This window comes from Amblyomma mixtum, chromosome 3 (assembly GCF_055824585.1).
Source record: "Amblyomma mixtum isolate Tamu chromosome 3, ASM5582458v1, whole genome shotgun sequence".
In the NCBI taxonomy this organism is placed as follows: domain Eukaryota; kingdom Metazoa; phylum Arthropoda; class Arachnida; order Ixodida; family Ixodidae; genus Amblyomma; species Amblyomma mixtum.
The window spans coordinates 389,937,805-389,961,602 of NC_143014.1; the positions used below are offsets into that span (position 1 = coordinate 389,937,805).

Consider the following 23,798-nt stretch of genomic DNA (forward strand, 5'->3'; position numbering starts at 1 on the left):
CGGCGCTGCAACGCACAGCTAAGCATGGGTTCTCGGGTCCATGGTGGCTCACTGCTCACAAACATCCCTCTGCGGAGATGTCCCTGCGGATGCCCGGGAAATCGTGGTGTCGCAACTCACTGTCACTTGCAGGCTGCAGATACCCCTGAGGGGGGCTTCGGCGGGCAGAGACCAACTGTCCCTGTTTTCGATACAGGTGTCCCGGGCACCTGTATAGAAAACAGGGACAGTTGGTCTCTGCCCGCCGAAACCCCCCTCAGGGGTACCTGCCGCATACAAGTGATCAATACAGGTGGCCGGGACACCTGCAACAGACTTCAGGGAGACGATGAGCTTCAAGAGCACCTGCACATAACAAGTGGCGGCAGGAGACCCCCCGCGTGGCAGCTCTCTCTGCCCGTCAACCAACGGCGCCAATGCTGGCAAAACTTTGAGACGAGCCAGGACCTATTCAGGACGAAACAGGCTGTGTGCTCTCTGGTTAATGGATGGCATGACGGCCCACAATGTCTATCATCCAGAGGCCTTCTTACAGTCGTGAACAGCAGTGATGGAAGGCCCGGCTGTCTCTACGGCTGAGGTGCCACTGCGAAGAGGACGCGGCCTCATCCCCATAAGGCCTACAACGGCCCAGGGGATTACTGCAGCGATGCTGCCGGCGAGGACGGCCCCTAGATCACAATACTTCAAACCCTCTCAGAGAAGGGCTTGAGGGGAATCTCACTGGCCTTACTGCAGGTCCTGGTGGATGTTCTCATGCTGACGGGACACCTGTCAGTGAGCCTGCGCAATACCAGAACGGTGTTGCTCCCCAAGACATCTGGAGCGGACTGAGCGGCCTAGTTACCGCCGATTATCATCTGGTGGGTCCTGGTCCGCCTGTTCTACCGGCGGACCAGGCTCCTGGAGGACCGGCTCCTGGAGGAGCTCCAGCCTGACTGTTTGCAGCGAGCTTTGCTGCCAGTCGATGCGTGCGCGGAGAACGTCCTGTTGTTGTCCACGGCACTCCAGGAGGCCAAGACATCATGCAAGCCACTCTACATCAACATACTAGAATTAAAAGCTTTTACCAGCGTGGCACTTGATGCCATCTTGAGGGGAGCGGCAGTGAGGGCCTGCAGCAGGAGGCCATTGACTACCTGGAGGAAATCTACCAGTCGTCCTGAACGGTGCTGGAGTTTGAGTGTAAACAACGCCTCGTTCTCACCCTAAATGGGGCGCATCAAAGGGATCCCCTCTCGCCGCTCAACTTCAGCCTGGTTTTGGATGACTGGCTGTGCGGTGGCAACCAGGGCATCTATTTAGACAGGTCCTGGTGCTCGACATCGTCGCATTTGCGGGTGATGTCGTCATATTGAACTCCACCGCACAGGGCCTCCAGTTCCGTGTCGACAGCTTCGTAAGCTTTCTCCGAGTAAGAGGCTTGCTCATCAAGACGAAAAATTCCTTACGGTGGCTCTTCAGCCTCCTGGCAGGGAAACTAAGTTGAAGTTGCAGCCCGACCAATGGTTTGTCGTCGATGGAGAAAGATTTGTGAGCCCCACCACTGAGACCGAGTGGCGTTAGCTAGGTGTTCGTTAGGCCCTTTTCGGCCTAAAACGTCAGTCTGGCTTCACTGCTCAACAGAGCATATCGGCACCGCCCCCCCCCCCCCCCCCCTGTGCAGCGGATAGTGGTGCTTCAATACTACCTGTTGCCGCGGCCTTGCTATTTACACGACTATTCGACGACTATTACACGGCTTGGCCAACGGTTATTTCCGTACCACAGTGGAGGCAGGCGGGGTAGGGTTCCTTCGCTTTGTACGATGGTCCCTGGACTTGAAGTGCGGCCCCTGCACGACTGACTCCACCCTTCCAGCCTGCGACTGGTGTTGGAGATGGACATGGTGGGTGATCAGCCATGCAAGGAGCGACAACTCACGATGTATAAGGGAGAGGATGAGTCGACGACCAAGAAAGCGAAGGGATTCTGGACATAGAAGCTGCATTCTAGAGTAGATGCCAAAGATCTCAGCCGACCAAGAATATGCCTTTGGTCATGAATTCGTCTACCGAAGGAACGTCTTTGTTTAAAAGGAAGGACTTCAACCGTATGAAGCTTGGGCTCAACGCCTTGCCCTCCCTCAGCCGAACCAAGAGGGACAGAGACGTTGACAAAAATTGCCGTGCAGGGTGCATTGCCCTTAAATGCCTGGGACACATTTTCCAGCGCTGCAGGAGGACTCATAACGTCCGTCCGCGCCGCCATGACGTCATTGATAAGATTCTGACCAAAAGACTGCATGAAAAAGGCTGGGATGTACGGTCGAGTAATGGTTCTTCACCGCCCAACGACGCCGAATTCCCGACCTGGTCATCAAAAGGGATGGCCAGGCGGTATAATCCTCGGCGTCTAAGTGGTGTGCCTGCGAGTAAGCCTCGACAATGCGCACCAAGTCAAGCGAGCGAAATACTTCAGAGCTGATTGCATACCCAGATCTCGGGGAGCCCAGTCATCGTCTCAACGACCACGGTTTTTCGAAGCCCCTTTTCTGAGCCCAGCGTCGATCCTCACAGTGACTTCGGTGTCGCAAACCAAGGCTTTACGATTCTCACCCTCCGCTGCCTCCAGCGGGGTTTCGCTGATTGCGCACTCATCATATGATGATTTGGCTGCATAGCGGATGAAGTGGTGTTGTGGGGCCCCACAACCTTTCTCACAGCATGCGAAAGCGGAAACTGGGTAATACTTCACTACCAGCTTTCATGCACACATTTTAAGTGAAAAAGACATGAAAATAGACCCGTGAAAAAGTTTAGCAGCTAGCCTGCCGACGTCAGGCAGTGACAACGAGGTCAAACTGCTAAAAGATGATGAATTCAAGGAGGACAGAGTCGCGATTCCGAATGCGAAGACAAGAATGGTTTGGAAATACATTGTGGTCCACTATGCCTGTTCGGGCACCAGCGCCCCTAAGTGTAAGGAGAAATGACTAAGCTGCTGTCCAGGGCAGCGGCAACTCCACTACAATCGCAGCAAAGACTACCAGTCTTGAAGTATTACTTTAAACCTAAGATGTCGCACAGACTAGTACTTAGCCCAGTCACGGCTTAGTATGTAGAATGACCTGATAGGCAAACACGAAGGGCAATCAGGGAATGTTCAAAATTAACAGCACAAAAAAACGAAGACGAAAGGGGAGAAAAACACCGGACAAGCGCTGACTCTCAACTGAAGTCAAATACCGACGCATACTGGGTAAGAACAGTCTGTAAAGCGAGCCGTTCGGACGACGGAAGCGACTTGCTGATCATGCGCATGATATTCACGGGAAAGTCTTCTGCTCGACTGGAAGGCTCGCACTCAGACACGGATCGGATAGTAAGAATGTCATAAGCATGAAACCGCGCGAGTTTAAGCCCCGATGGGATCAAAACAGGTTCCGACGAAGCATTCACTGTCCTAGTTGTGCGCAACCGTCTACAACGGCAACAATGGCCGGGGGCACCAGAACATTCTGTTTCGCGGCGTTGTGCACATCTGGCTCAACAAGCAAGTGGAGGGTGCCTGTGCGGTGTTCCGAAGAGCGAACAGAGATGAACATTGCCGCCATGGTTGGTAAAAGCACATCTTGCGTGACACTAAAGACACCATCACTGCAGTCGGATGAATCCTGCACAAAAGTAGATAGCATATTGCGCTGGAGAGGAATTTCTCCTGCTCCGCAATCCAATGTGGCCCCGCATTCACGCAAAAAATCAATACCTAATATGACATCATGCGTGGCATGGAGTAATACAACAAATTTTGCTCGAAACTTCTCGCCAGAAATGGTGACTGATATGAAGCAGATGCCAACGGGGCGCAAAGTTTCAGCACCAACACCACGAAAACTGGCACTCTGGTCGCATGCAAACATCACTTTGCGTCCAAGGCGCTTTTTGAAAGAAAGGCACATCACCGACACAGCGGCACCGGTGTCCACTAATGCAAGAGTGTTTAAGCCACAAACACACACAGACACTTTGTTCTTCAACATGACGACCGGCAGAGGAATTGTTGACGACGACCGTTCCGCGACCTCACCTCTATCGGCCGCAGGAGCTAGTTTTCCGGCGGTGGTGGGGAAGAACGACGACGAGGCGATGGTGAACGGCCACGTCGCGGAGGTGGTGGTGTGAGGCTGCGGTCGGAGACGGGAGAATCCGGGCGGAAGAGTAAGTCTTGGCGCAGCTGCCAGTCTCGAGGAGGGTTCCAGAACTGGGGGCCACGGAGAGCCAGGGATGGCTGGGCCGACGATTGTGTGTAGAAGCGGGGTGGTTGGTCGCGACGCTGACAGTAACGGGAAATGTGCCCAGGACGACCACAACGGTAGCAAATTGGGGCCGCGCGTGGAGCGTAGGAAACAGGGAAGTCGCTCGGAGGGGGGTAGGAGTTCGGAGGCGCAGAATAGTGCTCTTCCTCAGAGCGGGGGTAGGACCGGTGCGTTGGAGGTGCAGAGACGCGACCTTGGTCGGTATTAGTGCGTGGACCAGGGTAGGCCCGTCTGGCCCAGTTGACTTGTGGTTCAGAGAGTGGAGGCTGGAGCGAGCGTGCATTGTATACGGGATCAGCGGCGGGGCGTTGAAATTGCTGGCTCAGCTCTTCATGGACGATGCGTCGGATGATTGAGGCAAGGTCGTCACTGCCCGCAAAGTCCACGCTGGCGACGATGGGCACGTTGGAAAGATGGCCAAACTTGGGGGAAATGCGGCGAGTTTTTGGGGCCTCAAACGTTCGGTAATGACGAATGATGTCAGACGAAGTGGCGAGGTCGTCCTTCGTTATCAGGAAATGATAGACGTCTTCAGCGATACCCTTTAAGAGGTGGCCGACTTTGTCGTGTTCAGTCATGGTGCGATTTACAGTTGAGCACAGCTTTAGGACTTCCTCAATGTACGTTGTACAAGTCTCATTAGCTCGTTGAGCTCGTTGGGCAAGTGTTTGTTCGGCTTTCTTCTTGTTCGATATCATGTCACCGAAACACTCCTTGAGCTCGTCGACAAAACTGTCCCATGTAGCTAGTGCGTCCTCATGCTTCTCGAACCATAAAAGTGCCGTTCCCGCAAGAAAGAAAACAACGTTCATGAGCTGCATCGACTTGTCCCAGCGGTTATATTTGCTAACACGTTGGTAGTGCTTGAGCTACTCCTCGACGTCCTCGTCCGCAGAGGCAGAAAACATGGGGGACTTGTGCTGAGGCGGCCAGAACCTGACCTGTTCAGAGCTGTTCCGGCTGGATGGTAGACCCGGCTCAGACGTGCTGGCAGGTGGTGGATTGTTGCCGTTGCAGGTAGCCATAATGGGAAATGCGGGTGGTAGCCCGGCCAAGCGTCGGCTGCTGCGAACGGAGATAGGGTCCAGGACGCCAGAACCCACCCACCCACCCAAAACCCGCCCACCTCCACCAAGTGTCACGAAGTTGTGAGGACGGGAACGGGTTTATTTACAAGTCGGGATCGGGGACGTCACTGGACGGTCAGCGTCAGGCGGGCTCCACCACAGTCTCGCGCACACCGACCGTGTTCATCTTCTTCTTTGCACTGCACTGCAGTGTGGCAGCGCCGCAGCGTGGCGGAACTATATATATATATATATATATATATATATATATATATATATATATATATATATATATATATATGTGTGTGTGTGTGTGTGTGTGTGTGTGTGTGTGTGTGTGTGTGTGTGTGTGTGTGTGTGTGTGTGTGTATGTGTGCGTGTGCGTGCGTGCGTGCGTGCGTGTACTACCATGGTTATAATGAGGTAGTACAAGTGTAGTAACTGCCAAAAAACGTAGTAACAAGTCACTACCTTGTTACTGCTTAATTTTCCTTTGAGGTAGTAACAAGATCGTAGGAACATAGTAAATAGGTAGTAAGGGTCAAAAAAGGTTGTAACAGCAGCCGTTACTACGTTTTCAATACCTTTTTTTCTAAGAGTGTAGTACATACATCGGCGCACCTCCTGCAAGCCGTCCGCGCCAAGGCAACGCCTCTGCGACGGAGCCCTGGCACCAGCGTCTGAAAACCTCGTTAAGCTTTCATGCTGTCGTAAATAATAAGCCCTGGGATAAGGGAATGTCAAAAATGATTCCTCTTCAAGGATCGCTGATCTGTACCGAGTTGACGGTAGGGGTAGTAACTCCGATACAAGCTAGGGCGTAGCAGTTGGCGCTGCTGCACCGCGGCTCACCCGATTTCTTGCACGATAGCTCCGCTGCTAAGCCGTCGCTGAAATCGATCATATATTTTCTTTTAGCATGATACAATGGGGTAGTCAGTAAGGCAGTGCAATGAGTAGACCATTTACTGTTGCGCTGGTCAATTCAAATGCGCAGCCCACTGTGGCTTCGATGCGAAACAAGTTAGGCCTAGTGACGACTAGGGAGTAGCACACTCAGAGCGCCGTCGTCCGCCGCGCTCGCAGGCGACACCGTCGCAGTCAGCTCGCGAAATCCGGTGCAGGGGGGGTTGCGCACTTGTCGCCCACTTTAAAGATGCGGCGCAGGGAGCGGTCCTTTTTCAATATTACAGCGCTAGAATGTGCAGCTCGAGCATTGCGGGACGGTGCTGCAGTGTGCTGTTGCTGCGCAATCGGACGGCACTCTGAGGCTGCACCAAAGCGCCGTCGGACGGCACTCTACGCATTGCTTATTTTGATGTGTTGCCCTTGAAACGTGCTTTCGAGCGAAAAAAGTACGTTGCTGAAGTGCACCAGCTCGTACGCTTTTCGAAACTCGGACGCCTACGGGCACTTTCCGTTCACAGACGCCGCCATATTCTCGGTTAACGACACAAACCGAGGCCGCCGAGCTCGGTTCGCGATAACCGCGGTTAGTCGCGTAACTACGGTTTGGTCCGCCGTGTAACATACGCTAACTACGGTTACGCTTGACCGCGATTACACTAACCGCAGTTAAGTCTGCCCGTGTAACAAGTATATTAGAGGGCAGCAGTGTCTGTGTTATAAACTGCGGTTATACTGCGTCGGAGTAGTGAAAGAAACCTAATAAGTGGCAGTAGCAGCAGATGACGAGTCAAAGAACCTGAGCAGATGCATCAGTAGCAGAGGAGACAAATAACCTAAACAGTTGCATCACCATGAGATGAAGCATCAAATGGCGTACGCTATCGTGTCAATTCCTAAGCGCAGCATAGAAGTCCTGAAACGTTTTTAAAGACTCTTCTTAGAAAACCACTGTATCGTCGTCAGACCCGAGCAATAGTTCGGCCATGAGGATTAATCCGAATGCGTACCTGAAGCCTCGGCGGTCTCGTGAATGTAGACCCAAAATTTACCAGCCACAGGTTCAACAGTTCTTCCCTTGCGAGTTTTCTCCGCGCTCTCTGCTACAGACCTCTGGGCCTATCAAACATGCAGAAGTATTTTGTGGCATATATTTCGTCAAATATATGCATGAGAGAATGCATATTTAAATCCATATTACAAGAATTCTTACGGAAGATCATAAGAATTGGGAGCTGTTTGACTGCTGGAGGGAGCAGAAATCTGGTTTCGACAAATAAGTGAACTTGGAAGGTTGCTCAGACCACCGCTATCGCTTCACATTTGTTGAAAAGCTGACTACGCCGGAAAAAACTGAGTGGTCTCGGGCCTCCAGTGGCACATATGCTTTGGAACCGATAGGTTTCTTTGAGAACTCCGTAAAAGGCAAATGTACATTATAATGTTCGCGCAGTGTGACAATGATATAACGAAATACTTCGATTTTAGAACAAGTTCGGGAAGTGTTACAGGTTGTCACTTTGGCAATCTCGGACTATGCTGCAGAAAGCAACCGCACCATGAAGCCGAATGATTTTGGTTGTTTTTGCCGCTTCAGTGTTAGCGTAATTTTTTGAGCGCGCCATTAGCCGCGACAGCTCCCTTGCGGTCATGAACAGTTGTTGTTGCCCGCAGTCATTTTCTCAGCGGTTACGAACAAAAATACAATGCAGGCTGTAAAAAACCACTCTGATCCACGATTTCTGCGTTTATTGGTTCAAACATGTAACTGCCTCGATCACAGCGCAGGAGGCATGCGGCCGCTGGGCACTCACTTCGGACGCTGAGGAACAATTGCTCTCAGATACCAACAACAGTCACTGAGAAACTCCAGTGCGGCATTTGTCCCTACGAACAGCCTTCAGTTTGTTTAGCGTCTATTCAGAAGCAGTCGCGATTGCAGGCACACAGCGTGGCGTCTGTGAAGCTTCATCTGCTGAAGCCTGTCATTTTGCTAAACCGGCCTTCTGAGCCCATTGCAGGGACCAGAATGTGCGATGAGTATCGCACTTTCTGCAAATTTAGCTTAGGTTCATCACGCATCTTTCAATCACGGTTCTTCCAATCACATCAGCAGTGGTCCACAGCTGCGGGAGGCAGTTCTCCGCTCTCGCGAGAAGCCTCCATGTGCGGTTCACGCCTCGTTCCACTCTTGAGACTGAAGCTTTGAGTCCACTTGCTGGAGCCGTACCGCAGTGTCCGCATGCGGCAAGAGCTGCGCACCATCGTCCCGGATGCCTCGTCCGAGCAGCGGCCGCACAGGAAGGTGCGGAAGTAGCCCTTGAACCTGCACCATAGTTAAAAGAAAAAAAGCCTGTGCTTCACACTCTGCTATGCGCCCAAATGAGACAGGGGCAGCTCAGTTACTGAGCACAATTCCGTCGTTCACGCACCACAACTAAAAATGTTGCCGTAAAGCATCCTTAGCAATCAAACCCCACTTTAACATTACGTGACTCTTGCCAGTGTGATATTCTCACGCCGTGTTCTTTCTTGAAGCCTGAACGAGACAAGGGAGCAAAAGATAAGAAAAAAAAAATGCGATTCGATTAGCTTCCGCTCAATCTGTAGCAGAACGCATCTCGATCACGCGAGCCCACTACGACGACCTAATATGATGATGGATACGATGATTTTGACAAATAAGTCACTAGGAGGGCCCGATAGGCATATTTTCACTTTCACTTTTCTTCATTATCACATAAAAGTGATGCAATATAAAACAACTTCAGATGTTGATTAGACTGAACTTAACCGAGATATCAATTTCGACCATCTGGGACATTTCTTTTACTTATTAAAAGAGCTCAGAGTATGCAGCAGTCTGAACATTTTCAGCTAAAAAAATTCGAATGCGTGCTCGTCTTTATAAGTATAACAGTGTCTTTTGAGTGCAACTGGCTACGTACAAATAACATTTTTGCATGTTGCTGATTTATTTATTGCGAAAGCTGAAACTGCGGACGCCAGTTAAAACGAACGATAATGTTCCCTTTCAACACATAAGGGAATCAGAGCTGAAGGTATTCTGGACAAAAGGTTATAGCAGAAATTTCGGAGTGAAGGACTTCAATAAAAATGCCTGAAAAGAGCGTGCAATATATTTATAAACATTTCATGACTGTATATAACGAATGTTTTGTCGACAAGATCCGTACATGTCACAAAAATTTCTGTAAGCCGTGGCTGTCAAGGGAGCTCATTGACAAGATAAACGTGAGAAGATTTACGCGAAATGTTTTGAAGAAACAGCCTTTCGATTTGAAAACATTTGCAATATATGAAACTATGCGAACCAAAAAACTACGGAAACCAGAAGACACACATCTCTTTCATTTGTTTCCTGCTATTGTGGGCGATAGCGTGATACTGACAAACCACGTAACAAATCTTCGGCCGTCTGCTCCTTCTGCTTCTGATGGACCCTTTGCTCCCAGTACAGCGCCCACTCCTGGCAGCTTCTCCCGTGCAAGCAGTGAGGGTTATCGTAATTGATAAGGTGTCGCAACGCGCATACGCTCAAATCATCGGCCGGCAAGGTTTCCTAGCGACTCCTACAAACAGCCTTGCACGCTGTCGAACAGACACGCAGGACAGCCAGACACGCAGGACGAACGTTTGCTGAATGGCGTTATTTCAACCGCGCATGCAACGCCTTTCGTGATAACAGTTCAGGTTAGCAGCATAGGGTCACAGGTGGAGCTTGACATCGCAGCCGCGGAGTCAGTTATCGCAAGGGACCGCAGCAGGCGCCCTTTCCCAGACTTGCGTCGGAAAGCTACCGGTCTTTCGCTGCGCACGTACTCGCACAAAGTTAACCCACAGAAACACCAGCGGCCAAAAGCAGCTGCTGTCACTCTGCGTGTTTAGCGAGGAGAACTATTTCTAGGGCGAGAGTGGCTGCAGCATGTCGAGCATGACAGCGGCCACATTTCGGAGCGGCGCTGTTAAATTCGCCGCCTATATGCCGGAAAAGCACTGACAGCAACTTTTCCTCCTAGGACCCGAGAGGACACCCGTAAGAAATGTAAGAAATGTTAGTTTAAAGCTTATATGCCCGAATCTCTCGCAAAAGAAATGTCTGAGCTTTAAAGAAGAGCCTTCAAATAGACAACGACATCGGTTCTCGTTGATTCATTTCTTCATTTTTATTTAGGACGATGACTAAGATGGCGAACGACAGACAACGGGGACGCCCCTGTATGTTCTTGTTTTTGTTATTTATAAATTCTAATTCTATTACTAATCGCTAGTGCGGACTGGAAATTTTTCACACTTTTTCTACTTACCTGTAGGCTGTATCCAGACGCAAAAAATACATATGGTGCTAAGTTATTGTTTAGATTTCCAGTTTACAGGACACAAATCTAAATGGTCATCGCGCCTTCATGGACACCTCAAGATATGTTTGGTTTGGTTTTTATGGGGTTTAACGTCCCAAAGCGACTGAGGCTATGAGAGACGCCGTAGTGGAGGGCTCCGGAAATTTAGACCACCTGGGGTTCCTTAACGTGCACTGACATCGCACAGTACACGGGCCTCTAGAATTTCTCCAAAGAAATTCAACCGCCGCGGCCGGGATCGAACCCGCGTCTTTCGGGTCACCAGCCGAACACCATAACCACTGAGCCACCGCGGCGGCCTACCTCAAGATAAGGTATGACCTCTAAAGTGTATTAAGAGCACTAATAGTGCTTTATTTCAGGTTTTTCAGTGGAACGCAGCACGTTTCACTCTTTGAGGAAGAGATCCCGGGCTCGATGAGAGAACCAGAACATCCGGACATTACATTTGCCAAACTTGACAGCAGCAGCATAGATGTAGAGGACTACGACAATGAGGATAGACACAAAAGCGAGAATTTTTCCCTTGAATGCGAATATTTCGACGACTACAAGCATGGCTAAGAGCTTAAATGATCGTCCATTCAGAGCACAGCGCAAAGGCAGAAACGAAGCATCAGATGAGCAATAAACGTCTGTGCTTGACTAGTAAAAATAAATCTTTCCATGCACTCTAACTGTTGCTATAAGCTTCGTTCTATCTGTCGAGGTTAACGAATCCATAACTTTTTTCTTGCATTATGGTTGGTTTGATTCTTAGGGTTTAGCGTCCCAAAGTGACTCAGGCTATGAGCGACGCCGTAGTGCAGCGCTCCAGATAATTACAACCACCTGCGGATCTTTGACGTGCACTGACATCGCACAGTACACGGGGCTCTAGTGTTCCGCCTGCATCGAAATGCGACCGCCGCGGCCGGGATCCAACCCGCGTCTTTCGAGCTAGCAACCAAGCACCATAACTACTGAGCCACAGCGGCGACTTGCATGAATATTTCGCTATCCTCAGGATGGCGATTAAAGGCAATTTGCCGAGTTTGCAACCATGTCACCCACTCGGCCCTAGCGTAATTTTAACATAACGCGTTCCTATAAATTAGCAACCCGTGCGCGCACAAGCAGTGTTTGCTTTCCGTAAGCTCCCTGGCTCGTATAGTCTGCGTGACACTTGTGTAGAGCTCTCGAGCTGTGTGCACCACGCATTAAAAGCTGAAATAGGAAAAGCAGCCGATGCTTTCCAGGCAGAGTGCTCGTTCTCATGTTGCTTGCAGATCTGCGTAGCTCTACATACGCAAAACCGTTGAGAAAGCTAGAAACGGTGACCAGATGCCGATTTTTATGCAATGAGGTGCACCGATCGAGTGCTTTATACAAAGGTGACGTAGACTGCACGAAAGCGTATTATGGGAGAAAGAAAATCCCTAGACAGTCGAATCATTCAAGGGATATGTATGCTTCTGTTTAACTAGGGTTATCTCTGCCGAGAAGAAAGGGAAATAAATGGTGATAGATCCCCTCTTTTATTTTCAGGACAACAGAGAGCATAGATTTTTGAAGTTAAGGACCTTGTCACACGCGGTACGGCCAGCTGTAGAGGTAATGATAAAAGCTTGGCACTATCTGTCCGGTTCCAATCAGGAACTTCGCAGCGCCGGATGCCATCATCATCATCAGCCTGGCTACGCCCACTGCAGGGCAAATGCCTCTCCCATGTCTCTCCATTTAACCCTGTCCTTTTGCCAGTCGCGGCCATCGTATCCCTGCAAACCTCCTAATCTCATTTGCCCACCTAACTTTCTGCCGTCTCCTTCTACGTTTGCGAATTCACTCCGTTACCCTTAAGGACCAGCGGTTATCTTGCATTTGCATTACATGCCCTGCCCAAGTCCATTTCTTCCTCTTTATTTCCACTAGGATGTCATTAACCCGCGTTTGTTCCCTCACCCACTCCGCCCGCTTCTGATCTCTTAATGTTAGGTACACCTATCATTTTTCTTTCCATAGCTCGCTCCGTTGTCCTTAACTTAAGCTGAACCCTCTTTGTTAGCCTCCGTGTTCTTGCCCCATAGGTGAGTACCGGTAGGATACAGCTGTTGTATACTTTTCTATTGAGGGATATTGGTAAACTGCCATATGCGCTCCACCCCTTCTCATTCTTCTAGTTATTTCCCTCCCATGATCCGGATCAGCTTTCACTACCTGCCCTAAATAGACATATTCCCTTACTTTTCCAGCACCTCGCCACCAATTGCGAACTGCTGCGCTGTTGCTAGACTGTTGAATATTACTTTGGTTTTCTGCATGTTAATTTGTAGCCCCACCGTTCTGCTCTGCCTGTGTAGTTCATTGATCATGCTTTGCAGTTCATGTCCTGAGTGACTTAGCAAGGCAATGTCATCAGTGAATCGCAGATTAATAAGGTATTCTCTATTAACTCTTATCCCCAACTCTTCCCATTTAAGGCCCCGGAATACCTCCTGTAAACAAGCAGTGGATAGCATAGGCGAGATCGTGTCTCCCTGCCTGACACCTTTACTTAGTGGAATTTTATTGCTGGCTTTATGGCGAATTCTGGTAGCTGTGCAATCATAATAAATATCTTCCAATATTTTCAAATAACACTCTTCTACTCCCTGATTCCGCAACGCCTGCATGACTGCTTAGGTTCCTACTAAGTCGAATGCTTTCTCGTAATCAATGAACGCTATATATATGGGTTTGTTATATCTGCGCATTTCTTTATCACTTGATTGATATTGTGAATATGGCCTATTGTCGAGTATCTTTTACGAAAGCCTGCCTGACCATTTGGTTGATTGAAGTCTAAGGTTGTCCTGACTCTATTAGCGATTACCTCAGAAATACCTTGTAGGCAACGGACAGTAAGCTGATCGGTCTGTAATTCTTCAAGTCCTTGACGTCTCCTTTCTTAATTGAGAAATGGCCGGATCTGGCACTGATTAAAAGGGGCGCTGCGGCGTGTTTTTCAGTGGGGATTATTTAAGCGAAAAAGATTCCTCATGCGCTCCAGATACCAGTGCAAAAAAAAAAAAAATGTGATCGGAGCATGCATGTGGAGGTATTGCAAACAGCCAGACCAATTCGCATTTCAGTCACCCAGTGCCGAGATGGGGCGCTACCAATCAAAACTACGCCTCGCACGCAGGCAGCGCAAGCTTGCATGCAATTGCTACCTTGCCAGGGGAGCTCCCAGCAGCGCTTTTTGATGGCGCCTTCGTTCCGTGTGCACCTCGCAGAGAAGGCAGGTGGGAATAAGAGGTGCTTCCCGATAATTAATTTTAATCTCTTTGGCTTTGGTAGGATTGGAAACCTACCCCAGGTTCCCCCTAGCCCATCTCCTATTCTGCTTTTTTGCACATTTTCTCCAAGATTGCTTCGACTGGCTTTTGCTTTTTTTCGCTTCCGTCTCGGTATCGGCAGTCTGAACAACTTTGGCTTCAAAAGCAGCGTTAGCCTTCGCGATAGTTTGGAGCAAGAATGAAGGTGTTGCACTTAAGTTTATTTTTATTTGATTTCGTTCGCTTTTAATGCTTTTTTATTTTTTTTTATGATACGAAAAGGTTACACCTTTCGCAAATATCACATTCTTGATCCATTTACAGAGTATAAGGAAACTAATTTCAAACTGGATACCCGAGCAACCAGAAAAGCAGCGCCCTGACTGAGTGCCACTTCATTTTCCCTACTGCAAACCGCTGCTACGTTTCGACACCATCGGCTAGAAACGAGGCTCTCCGGAGCAGATTGAAATATGAAATATTGCAATTTCGGTGATCTGCTAGTACGTAGGTATGACAGGAGAGCGAACTCAAGCACGTCGGCCCGTGGGCTGAGGGGTGAGCCAGGCAACAGGCGTAGACGCGGCGTCGACTCGCGGCGTAACCACGGCAGCGACGGAGACAGCAGAAATTGCTTCTTCCCTGTGTTGCAGGAATGAGGGTTACGTTTCCACCTCATCGCCGAGCATTTTATCCTGAGCGCGCACAACAGCTCGGGGCAGCGCCAGCGCGAAACAAGGGCTGTCTTCTTTTCAGAGAGGCGGTGGCAAGTGGTGGAGGCCGTGTTGTTCACACGGCCCACTCCGACCAGAAACAACGACCTTCCTAGAAGTGGGGATACTTCCTTCAAGTTGACCTTTGTGACATCCAGACGTGGTCAAAGCGGGGGCGCCCTCCCAATTGGATAGCACTGGCACTGTACCTCAAGAGAGATCCGCATTGCTACAGGGAAGCTATCCCTCACCACGGAAACAGCTGCGAGAGTTCGCGGGAGACGCCTCCTGCGGTGGGCGGCTCCCGTAGACTGCACTAGTGCGCCGCTGATTGGACATGTAGTCCTAAATGAACTACATTTCCCAGCTAATGATCTGGAGATCCCGGCAGTGGTGGATCTAAGGAGGGAGGAGGGGAGGGCGAGCTGGCGATAGCCTCCTCCCAAATCAACTAATACCCCCCCCCCCCCCACACTCCCCCTTTCTGTTTGGTACGTTGCTAGAGCGCTGAGGCAACGAATAAACCCTACTGCCAAGCTAAAGAGGACGCCGGAAAATGGGGACAAGAGCTTCCGCCCGTCGACACATCGCGCAACCTTGGAACGGCTTAAGTTTCTCGCTCGTGCTGTCGGGCGGTCGAGGCGCATTCAGAGACTTTTGATTCTCTTGCATTTCTTTATCACCGCTGCAGAGGGACTGGCGCTAGTGACAACTCTCGAAGGGCAAGCCAGCGTCTCGGGACGACCGGAAAGGACGATTTCGCGCATGCAAGACTGCCGAACTTTGCTTAAGCAGCCGTACGGTATTTGTGCAGTGCGTGCTCGCTTCCTGTCTTCGGCGCGAGCTTGATCTGAACGCCTGTAAATATCCGAAATAAGACTTTTGTAAACTCCTCTCCTCGAAACCTGTCCCTCCTCAGCATCGCGCAGCAGCAGCCTTTAGAAACGGGATCCCAGGCCTTCGACGTGGCTGAGGCGACCCAGGCGAACCAGGCGCCTAAATCTAAGAGCATTCTGGCGACACAGCGTCTCATACTATGCATACAAAGAATGACAGCCAAATGCTTAACTTGCGCCGCAGGGCCCCCGATGGATCGATAAGGCTAGCTGTGCCGTGAGAACAAAAAAACGCGGAGCTCAATTTTGGATACTGAGGATTATCTGCTTCTAGCTTGGACACTGAGCTTATCTGCGTCATCACCATTCTTTAAGCAGGAAAAAAGATCTTAAAACGAGATCTTTACCGAGCATATAAGAAGGTACAAATGGATGAGCTTTCAAAAATTGCCACTGAATGTCATAAAGGACTGTACAGTACACCGCCTCCTATTTGGCATAGCTTTCGCTCATGCAATGCTTCAAAAAATAATGGACACTATGTTTAAAAAACGAAAAAGTTGCGTTACATTTATTATGTCGTGGTAAAGGGAAGGCCGATAAAGAACACTGCGCAACCTGGAGGCTGTCCTGTACCGCTTATATGCAAGAGGGATTACAACCGATATATGGGAACCTTAAGATATTTAAAAAAAAATAAATATTGTTTGATACAAGATGTTTATTTCCCTTCGCAATTTATAATCATCCTTTTATTGGCGGAAACATTTATCTCAACACCGACTTTTGAACCACCCTACAGTGTAGGGCACTTGGCAAATTCGCTGCTGTTACGTGTGGCAAAGCTTCAAACATTTGACGCCGGCTTTAAAATCACATTTCCCATCACGCGTGATGGCTTCCTTGAAAGTATGCGCAGAAATTATTTGTTTTTCTAGCAGAACTATGATGCAGTTGATGAGGCCGAACTTCGAAGATAGGGCTCATCGATCACTGGCGGAACTTCCTGAACGCACACAAAGCACAAAACGGAACGCACACAAAACAACCCTTGCACAGCAAAACTTTTGACACTCTTGAATATACGATAGATCTAGGTCACACAACCCATAAGATTATTGGTTGGGTAGTCGTTGGAAGTAGTGCTTTGACTCTGAAACATATTGCCTAAACGTAAATGCCAGGAAACAAAATGCTATAATTTTTCGTCCAAAAAAACAAACTCACTGCAAAAAATTTTGGCCCATCGTTGGACAGAAGTGAGATCGAAGTCGTGCCGAGTAAAATGCTTTGACGTGGTGTTCACCAGAAAGGGATCAAATACTAATTCGCAATGGTGTGAAGTAAGGATACACAATCGTTTCACAACTATTCACCACGTGTTTTCAGGTGTGCAGGGTACTGGACTGTGAAAAGTTGGGGATAATAGTTAAAATCTCAAATATGTTGAATACCTGCTAAGTAACTCAGCGTAACAATTGAAGAGAATGATTGATGACCTACGAATGCAAAACATGGAGAACGGTCGATATAAAAATTAGTGTTGTCGCAAACGCTTTTTATTTTACTTATTTTCTTGTCCATCGCATCTTACGTGCCTGTCGTCCCAGCCGTTTGACGCTATGAAGAAATCAAAAGAGTTGTTGAATAGTATGTGAAGGGACCAACAATTTACTTTTGGCATTGAATGATTGCAAGTGGTAAGCAAATACATCTACCTTGGGCCAGTAGTCACCGCGGATTCACACCACGGGAGTGAATAAGTGTGGGGAATAAGAATGGGTGAAGTGCACTTGGGCCACAAGTGCACAGTCTCAGGCCACAAGTGCCAACTTTGCAGAGTGCCCTAAGAGGAAAGAAATGACAGTTGCGCATTGCAAGTACCACTGAGGCAGAAACTAGGATGCTAAAGAAAAGTACTGAATTTTTTTTTTAGGATAGCGCAGCAAGCTATGGAAAGGCAAATGATATGTGTGACGTTAAGGGAAAGGAAGAGATCAGAGCGGGTCAAGGAACAAAGGCGGAGCAATTATATTTTCGTTCATACCAAGAAGAAGAAATGGCTATGGGAAAGCATTTACTCGAAAGAGAAGATATGCTGTTTTCGCGTAGGGTAACAGCGGATACCGAACGAAAGCAAACGTTTACGGGGCGGCAGAGAGCCAGTTGGGCGGATAAGATAAAGGCTGTGGGGATAAAGCGGCCGCAGGTGGCGCAGGACGGGGTTATTTGGAAAGATATCGGAGAGGCCTTTGTCCTGCGGTTGATGTATTTAAGTTCCTGATGGCCATGAAATGCTTGAGTGGAAGCTCGTATACCTACGAAGTCTGAAACTGATCATCGAAGTTAGTGATCGACATTTTAGCGTCCCTAATTACGTATGACGCTTAGAACACTGGCATAGTGCTACCAAGCGACGCTTTTTTCATCCATGTTGTGTGTTCCCGGTTCTACCTTCTGGTATTTAGCCTTAGTAACCTAGCCTATTTCTGCCCCATTTTTACTTTGCACGCAGGACGAATTCTACCAGGCCCTCCATCATCTTCTTATTGGAACGATGTGGTAACAAGAGCTGGTGGCGCCCAGCGTGATTGATCAGTACCTTTGACGTGTGGCTGTGATCACAAGGTCAACGAATCAAATGCCGGTCGAAGTGGCTGCACTACGATACAGGCGAAATGCGAAAATGCCCTTGTGCTATGCCGGTGCACGTTTAATAACCCCAGGTGGTTATAATTAAGCCGGCGCTCTCTACAACCGCGCGCCACACACTCCACCTGTAGCTTCAAGACCCTCGAGCCAAGATATCAAATACAAAAACTGGTGGCAGAGTTTCAGCTGTTCAATTAATGCATTTTGCCCTTGAAGGCCAGAAGGCATTACATAAGTGGGGAGCAAAATGAAGATTTTTGTGACGACAGGAACACAACAAAAAAGAGAAAGAATAATTGGATAAAGGAAAACAGCAAGAAAAATTAACAATACACCGCAGCTAAATAATCTTGTGGTGGGTATGGAATGATAAGTGGAATGCACGGGATCCGAACAAAAACAAAATTTATATAAGGGACACTCGAGCAATAAAAGTGCAAAAGGCATGACATCAAAAAGAAAAGTAACAATAATCAGCTGTTTGAAGTGCCGACATGAATATGGCGGAAAGATTGGCCTCATGGGGTCGTTTCCCGGAATGATTTGAGGTCAGTACATGAGTGGCAGGCCATTCCACAGTGCTATCGCCTCTGGAAAAAATGAAGACTTAGTACTGAGGTGCGACAGTTGATGCGTGCAATGCTATGGTCATGGCTTAGGTGGCTAGACGTCCTGTGCGGAGGTTGTAGCTTTGCCTGTCTTGTGCGTGGGTTATAATAGAAATAATGAAGGAGATAGAGGCGAGATATGATGCGACGTGACTTCAGTGACAGAATGGCAAGGGACTGTTTCAGTGCGGTGATACTGGTTTTCCTTCAATAACGATATGTTATAAGTACGGCGTTAAGGCCAGCGGTGAGATACGCTTGAGATGGATGTCATATATACGCATATTCTAGTTTTGGGCGAAAATGTTATACATGTTAGATTTTTTATGCCAGGGGATGCGGCCTTCAAGTTAAGGTGTCCGAGTGTGTGTGAGGTTTCAGCGCAGATGTTTTTGGACGTCGGTTGGCCGTGAGAGCGATGGTGTTAGATGAAGGCCAAGATATAATTCGGGGTCGTTGGAAAATGAGCCAATAATATATTGAAGCTGATTCACAGTGAGTTTTCTGGTGAAAGGAATGCATTTGCATTTGTTAATGTTTTGAGGGGAAGAGGAATTTATCACATCAACAGGCGAATGTGTCAAGATCGGACTGAAGCAAAAATGAATCGCTGGTCGCTCTAATCCCTTTGTATATGACGGAATCATCCGCAAAAAGCTGCAATTACGATTTTATATTGAAAGGGAAACGTGGAAAACGAAAGGGAAAGGGAAAGGGAAAAAAATTAACGTGAATTAGGAATAGAGGTGGTGACAGACCGGCACCCTGAGGGACTCCCAACGTTACACTGGGAAGAGGTTCCTTTTCGCTGTCTTCATCAGTCGCCTCCAAGGAACGTACCTCTTGTTCATGCAGTAGTAGACGATGGGGTTGCACATGGCGTGGGACATGGCGAGCCAGTACATGGCCAGGTACACGTGCTGAATGTGGTCCGAGTGCAGTACGTCCGGATGGTGGAACACGTAGAGGAAGTAGGCGTGGTAGGGCAGCCAGCAGACGGCGAACAGGAGAACCACGGTGAACAGCATCTTCACCACCTGCGTCGGCAAATCATAGGGGTTTCGTGATGCGGTTCAGCAGCAAAAGCACTCCACATTCTACTAAAGCACATTCGTGAAGCAACTATACTATTATTTCTTGCACCGTGACTCAATGCCTTCCTTCATGAGCAAAAAACGATACGGTTGCGATTTCGCGCTATTGAGAACTGTGATTTAGGGAATCGTCCGGTTCGTTTGTTCATATTCCTGTTGGATATAGACGACTGTGGTCACAACTCATGCGCAACCCTCAGGGGCCCGATCCTCTCCGCGTGCTCTCTTCAGGTGACTACATGCGTTGCGGACTGGTGTTGTCTCTGTTGTGTGCCATGTATTTGACGAGTTGCTCGGTTTGACGTCAAAACAAAAAACGCGCTGCCAAAGAACTCATCCTCTGGCAGGTTCCGGGGCGTGGTCACACCTCGTGCGGCCCCCATCTCAGAACACTGGCGAAGCGTCGCCGCGATGAGGATCGAGAGGCCGGCCGCCAGCCATCTATCTTCATCAGGGTGCCGGAAGCGCTGGTCCGTGCCTCACGATAAGAGCAGCCTTTCCCGCAGATCTGTGCGCGCCAAGAAGCCGGCGTTGATTTAGCGCCACCATTAACCGCATCCTCTATACGCGCGGCTGAGTGGCGATAGACCCTGCTCAGTGCGGGACTCAGCGGGTACTTAAGAACCACTGTAACGAGTCCTCAATGGCGATGCACGAATGCAGGGCGCGCAGTGGACATTTGCCATGCTTAATTCCTTCGCCATCGGTGACCCAAGCCTACCACTTCAGGTACCCACGCCACGGCTCATCACACCCTGCTTGAGCCAAGTAAACAATTACCTACATGTAATAAAAGCCTTACTGGGTGAGCTGAAATTACGAAGGCGCCAAGAACGCTTCGTTGCACTTACATTACGCCGCCTTCGTATCTGACACGCGTCCTGTACCTTCGCGCTGATAAAAAACAACAGCTCATATGTGATAACTATCGCGACTCAGCTACGGTAAACTGCTTTCCATTTTCGCGCAAGAAAGTTGTACACATGAAGAAAGGCATTGCTCCTAATTTTATAAAAACGCGGTGAATACTTCACCTGGGCTTGAAAAACCTCCTCCAGCGTTTAGGTTTTTTATGTGCCTCAGGCATTTTAAACAAAACGCAACCGCTTGAAAACGCTGTACAAGGCAGACACATTCACATCTCTGTTCGACGCATGCTTGATGCGCCCCAGTGAATTATACCTGAGTATTAAAATGGTAACTTCAAGAATAAAACGCACCGTCCGCTCTCACCAGGTTTCAAAATGAGGTCTTTTTAAAGGGACCAATGAAATCTCACTCTTGGAAGCAGCAAGCAGATGCAAGTGTCTTGAACGTTTTTTTTTTTTGCGAGATAGGCCCTAGCGCAACGAGACGCGCAGGCTGACGCACTGATCCCTCCGTTTGGTCATGCTTAGTGTAGTCGTGCAGCATATTCGTGATGTGGCTGCGCTGCTAGCCAATGGATTACAGATGCTCATGAATAAGTCTTCTCGGTGTTGCAAGGCCGGACGCAGCAGCTCCTCTCGTTTTGACCCGGAAAGCGGCGAATGCCACCATGGTTTGCTTCTTCCCCCGACAGGCAACGCCTTAGCGTATCTTGATGCATTCAGTAGTTTTTTACAAAACCTTATGTTTTTGCTGTAGGCGCAAGTTCTCAGGTGTTCACAGCATCGTAGTTGCTAAAATAACAGTGCCTCTGTTGAAACAAAAAAAAACATGAAATCTCTCCGCAGCACGCTTATCAATACGTTGATCGGTAGCTGTCTAAGCAAAAACATAATTGAAACACTCATGCTTTCAAATTGCGGCAATTCAAAACGTTCCACTTGTGGTGATTCCGGCCACGGAGTCGTTGAGCGCATGACGGGAGGTGGTTTGCTGCGCAACTACCTCCGTCACTTGATTGCCCCGAGAGATAGAGAGAGAGAGAGAGAGAGAGAGACTTTATTAACCGAGGGAGCACGGAGGAGAGCCTTGGTGTTTCTTTTGTTCCTTTATATTGTGTCGTAGCGACGCCGTATGCTCACGCGCGTCTCTGCTGGCGATTCCATTCTCCCGATTTCTTTTCAGAGCGACAGCTTTTTGCGTGGGCATCGCAGATCGATCGGGACCTTTTCGTTCCCGCATTTGCGCTTTCGCCCTCTCGCGTTTAAATGCTTCCGGATCCCGTCGCGTTCGCCGTGGCCCGCCCAATCACAGCGGGTCTTCGCGATGTTGCAAGTTCATCAGAATGGCGTGAGCGCGGGGTCGCTTAGCTCGTTAGCGGAACCGACGACAATGAAACAGTGTCCGGCGAGCCGTCAAGACAAGTCAGCGAAGGAGACGAGCGGCATCAAGAGGATGTTCTAAAGGTTAAACAAAAAAATGTGGATCGAGGGAGGTGTGGGAAAAGTACAACGGCCATTGATAATCAGAAATCAGAACAAAAGTGTATGCCCTTCAATCGGTAAACAAAAATTTCGGCTAATTATTTCTTATACTGAGCGAACTAGAGCAATTGAAGCAACAACCTAAAAGAAATAAAGAAATAAAGATGTTAGTAGCCAATCGCTGACCATGTAGTGGGCGAGAAATGAGCGTCTACAATATGAAATCGCTGCAGTTTCTAGAATCAACCGTCATCACCTTCACCATCACAGCAGGCGATCTCGCAATGCAATCCAATAATTCCCGTCCTGTGCTGGCCATGACCTAGCAAACAGCCGGGTCTCTCCACCCAACCTCAAGGCGCGACTTGGGTATCAGTTGCTTCACTTGGAATCAACTCCCTCCTTTGGACAAACTAACGGTTACCTGTGTGTGGCAGTATATGTTCCGTCCATGTCAATTTTATCTGGCACCAGTATTTTGTGTAGTTTGATAAGATTCTGTCGTGAACGAGTGGGTTCCCAGCGCAGTTTAAATAGGAGCCAAGAGCGTGGTGTGGATCTCCAAGGAAACGAAAGATAAAATAAGCATGTTTCTAGTTTTTATGTTCCCGGCAGTTTGTATTTCTATAAATGTGTCAGCGTATTAGTGTCACGCTGTTACATGAGCTATTATGTTCCCGGCAGTTTGTATTTCTATAAATGTGTCAGCGTATTAGTGTCACGCTGTTACATGAGCTATATAAAAAAAAACTGATGATTTCTGATACAGACGCTGTTGATTTTGATAACGTTTCGGGCACCTCTAGTCATGCACGTTTCTTTTTTCTTTTAGCGCGAAGCCCTGTTGCGATGAGTAACCCGGAGCAAGATCTCCGACTTTTGTATGCTTGCGGTGTTTGCGGGTTTGCGCCAAATGAAATAAATAAATGCAAATAAATCAAATAAATACCCGCGACTGGGATTCGAACACGCGGCGGCGCGGGCAGGTCAGCTTCGCTGGGTACTGCGCGAGAGCGCTAGGCTACAGCCGAACACAGCTCGTGTTAAACTGCACCACACTCTCGCGCTGTGTATTGATCATCGTCTTATTGTTCAACTAATCCTACTATCAAACTAACATTCGTGCTTTGAGCCATGTGGTGGAAGTAATAGAGTGATGTGCGCTGCATGCGTTGGCGTGTACAACGTCGTGGCAGAAACATGGCACTAGAGCAATGCGTGTTGGCATTTATTTATTTATTTATTTATTCATTTATTTATTTATTTATTTATTTATTCAGATACCTACAGCGCCCGTCGAGGGCATTTTTGCAGGGGGGGGGGGCATTGACAACATTGCTGCAGAAACGCGGCACTGGAACATGGGCCACCGGCGTACATTAGCTAAATCGGCATTGACGATCAAAAAGTTGAAGACGCGCATTGCTGTCTACCGGAGTCAGTGGACACCTCAATCGCGTTTTCAGGTACATGGCGGTGTTGTCCACCTGCAGAAAACTGCGCTTTCGTACATTATTTTGTGCTTCGCAATGCTAAACCGAGAGCGGTTTTTTTTCTTGCCGTTTTCCAGTTTTTAACAAATCGGAGCCTCACTCC

General features: G+C 48.7%; 1 protein-coding gene across 1 annotated transcript in view; it reads right to left on the bottom strand.

The window, feature by feature from the left end:
• Positions 1-8,303: 8,303 nt before the first annotated feature.
• LOC149357154 (tachykinin-like peptides receptor 86C) overlaps positions 8,304-23,798 on the bottom strand; it is a 685,354-nt gene continuing 669,859 nt past the window's right edge. Inside the window, exons 4-5 of the mRNA XM_089577888.1 lie at positions 19,598-19,794; positions 8,304-8,596 (exon numbers count right to left, since the gene is read on the bottom strand). Of these exons, the coding sequence (XP_089434014.1) occupies positions 8,380-8,596; positions 19,598-19,794 (414 nt within the window). The 3' untranslated portion in view covers positions 8,304-8,379. The remainder of the gene's footprint in view (positions 8,597-19,597; positions 19,795-23,798) is intronic.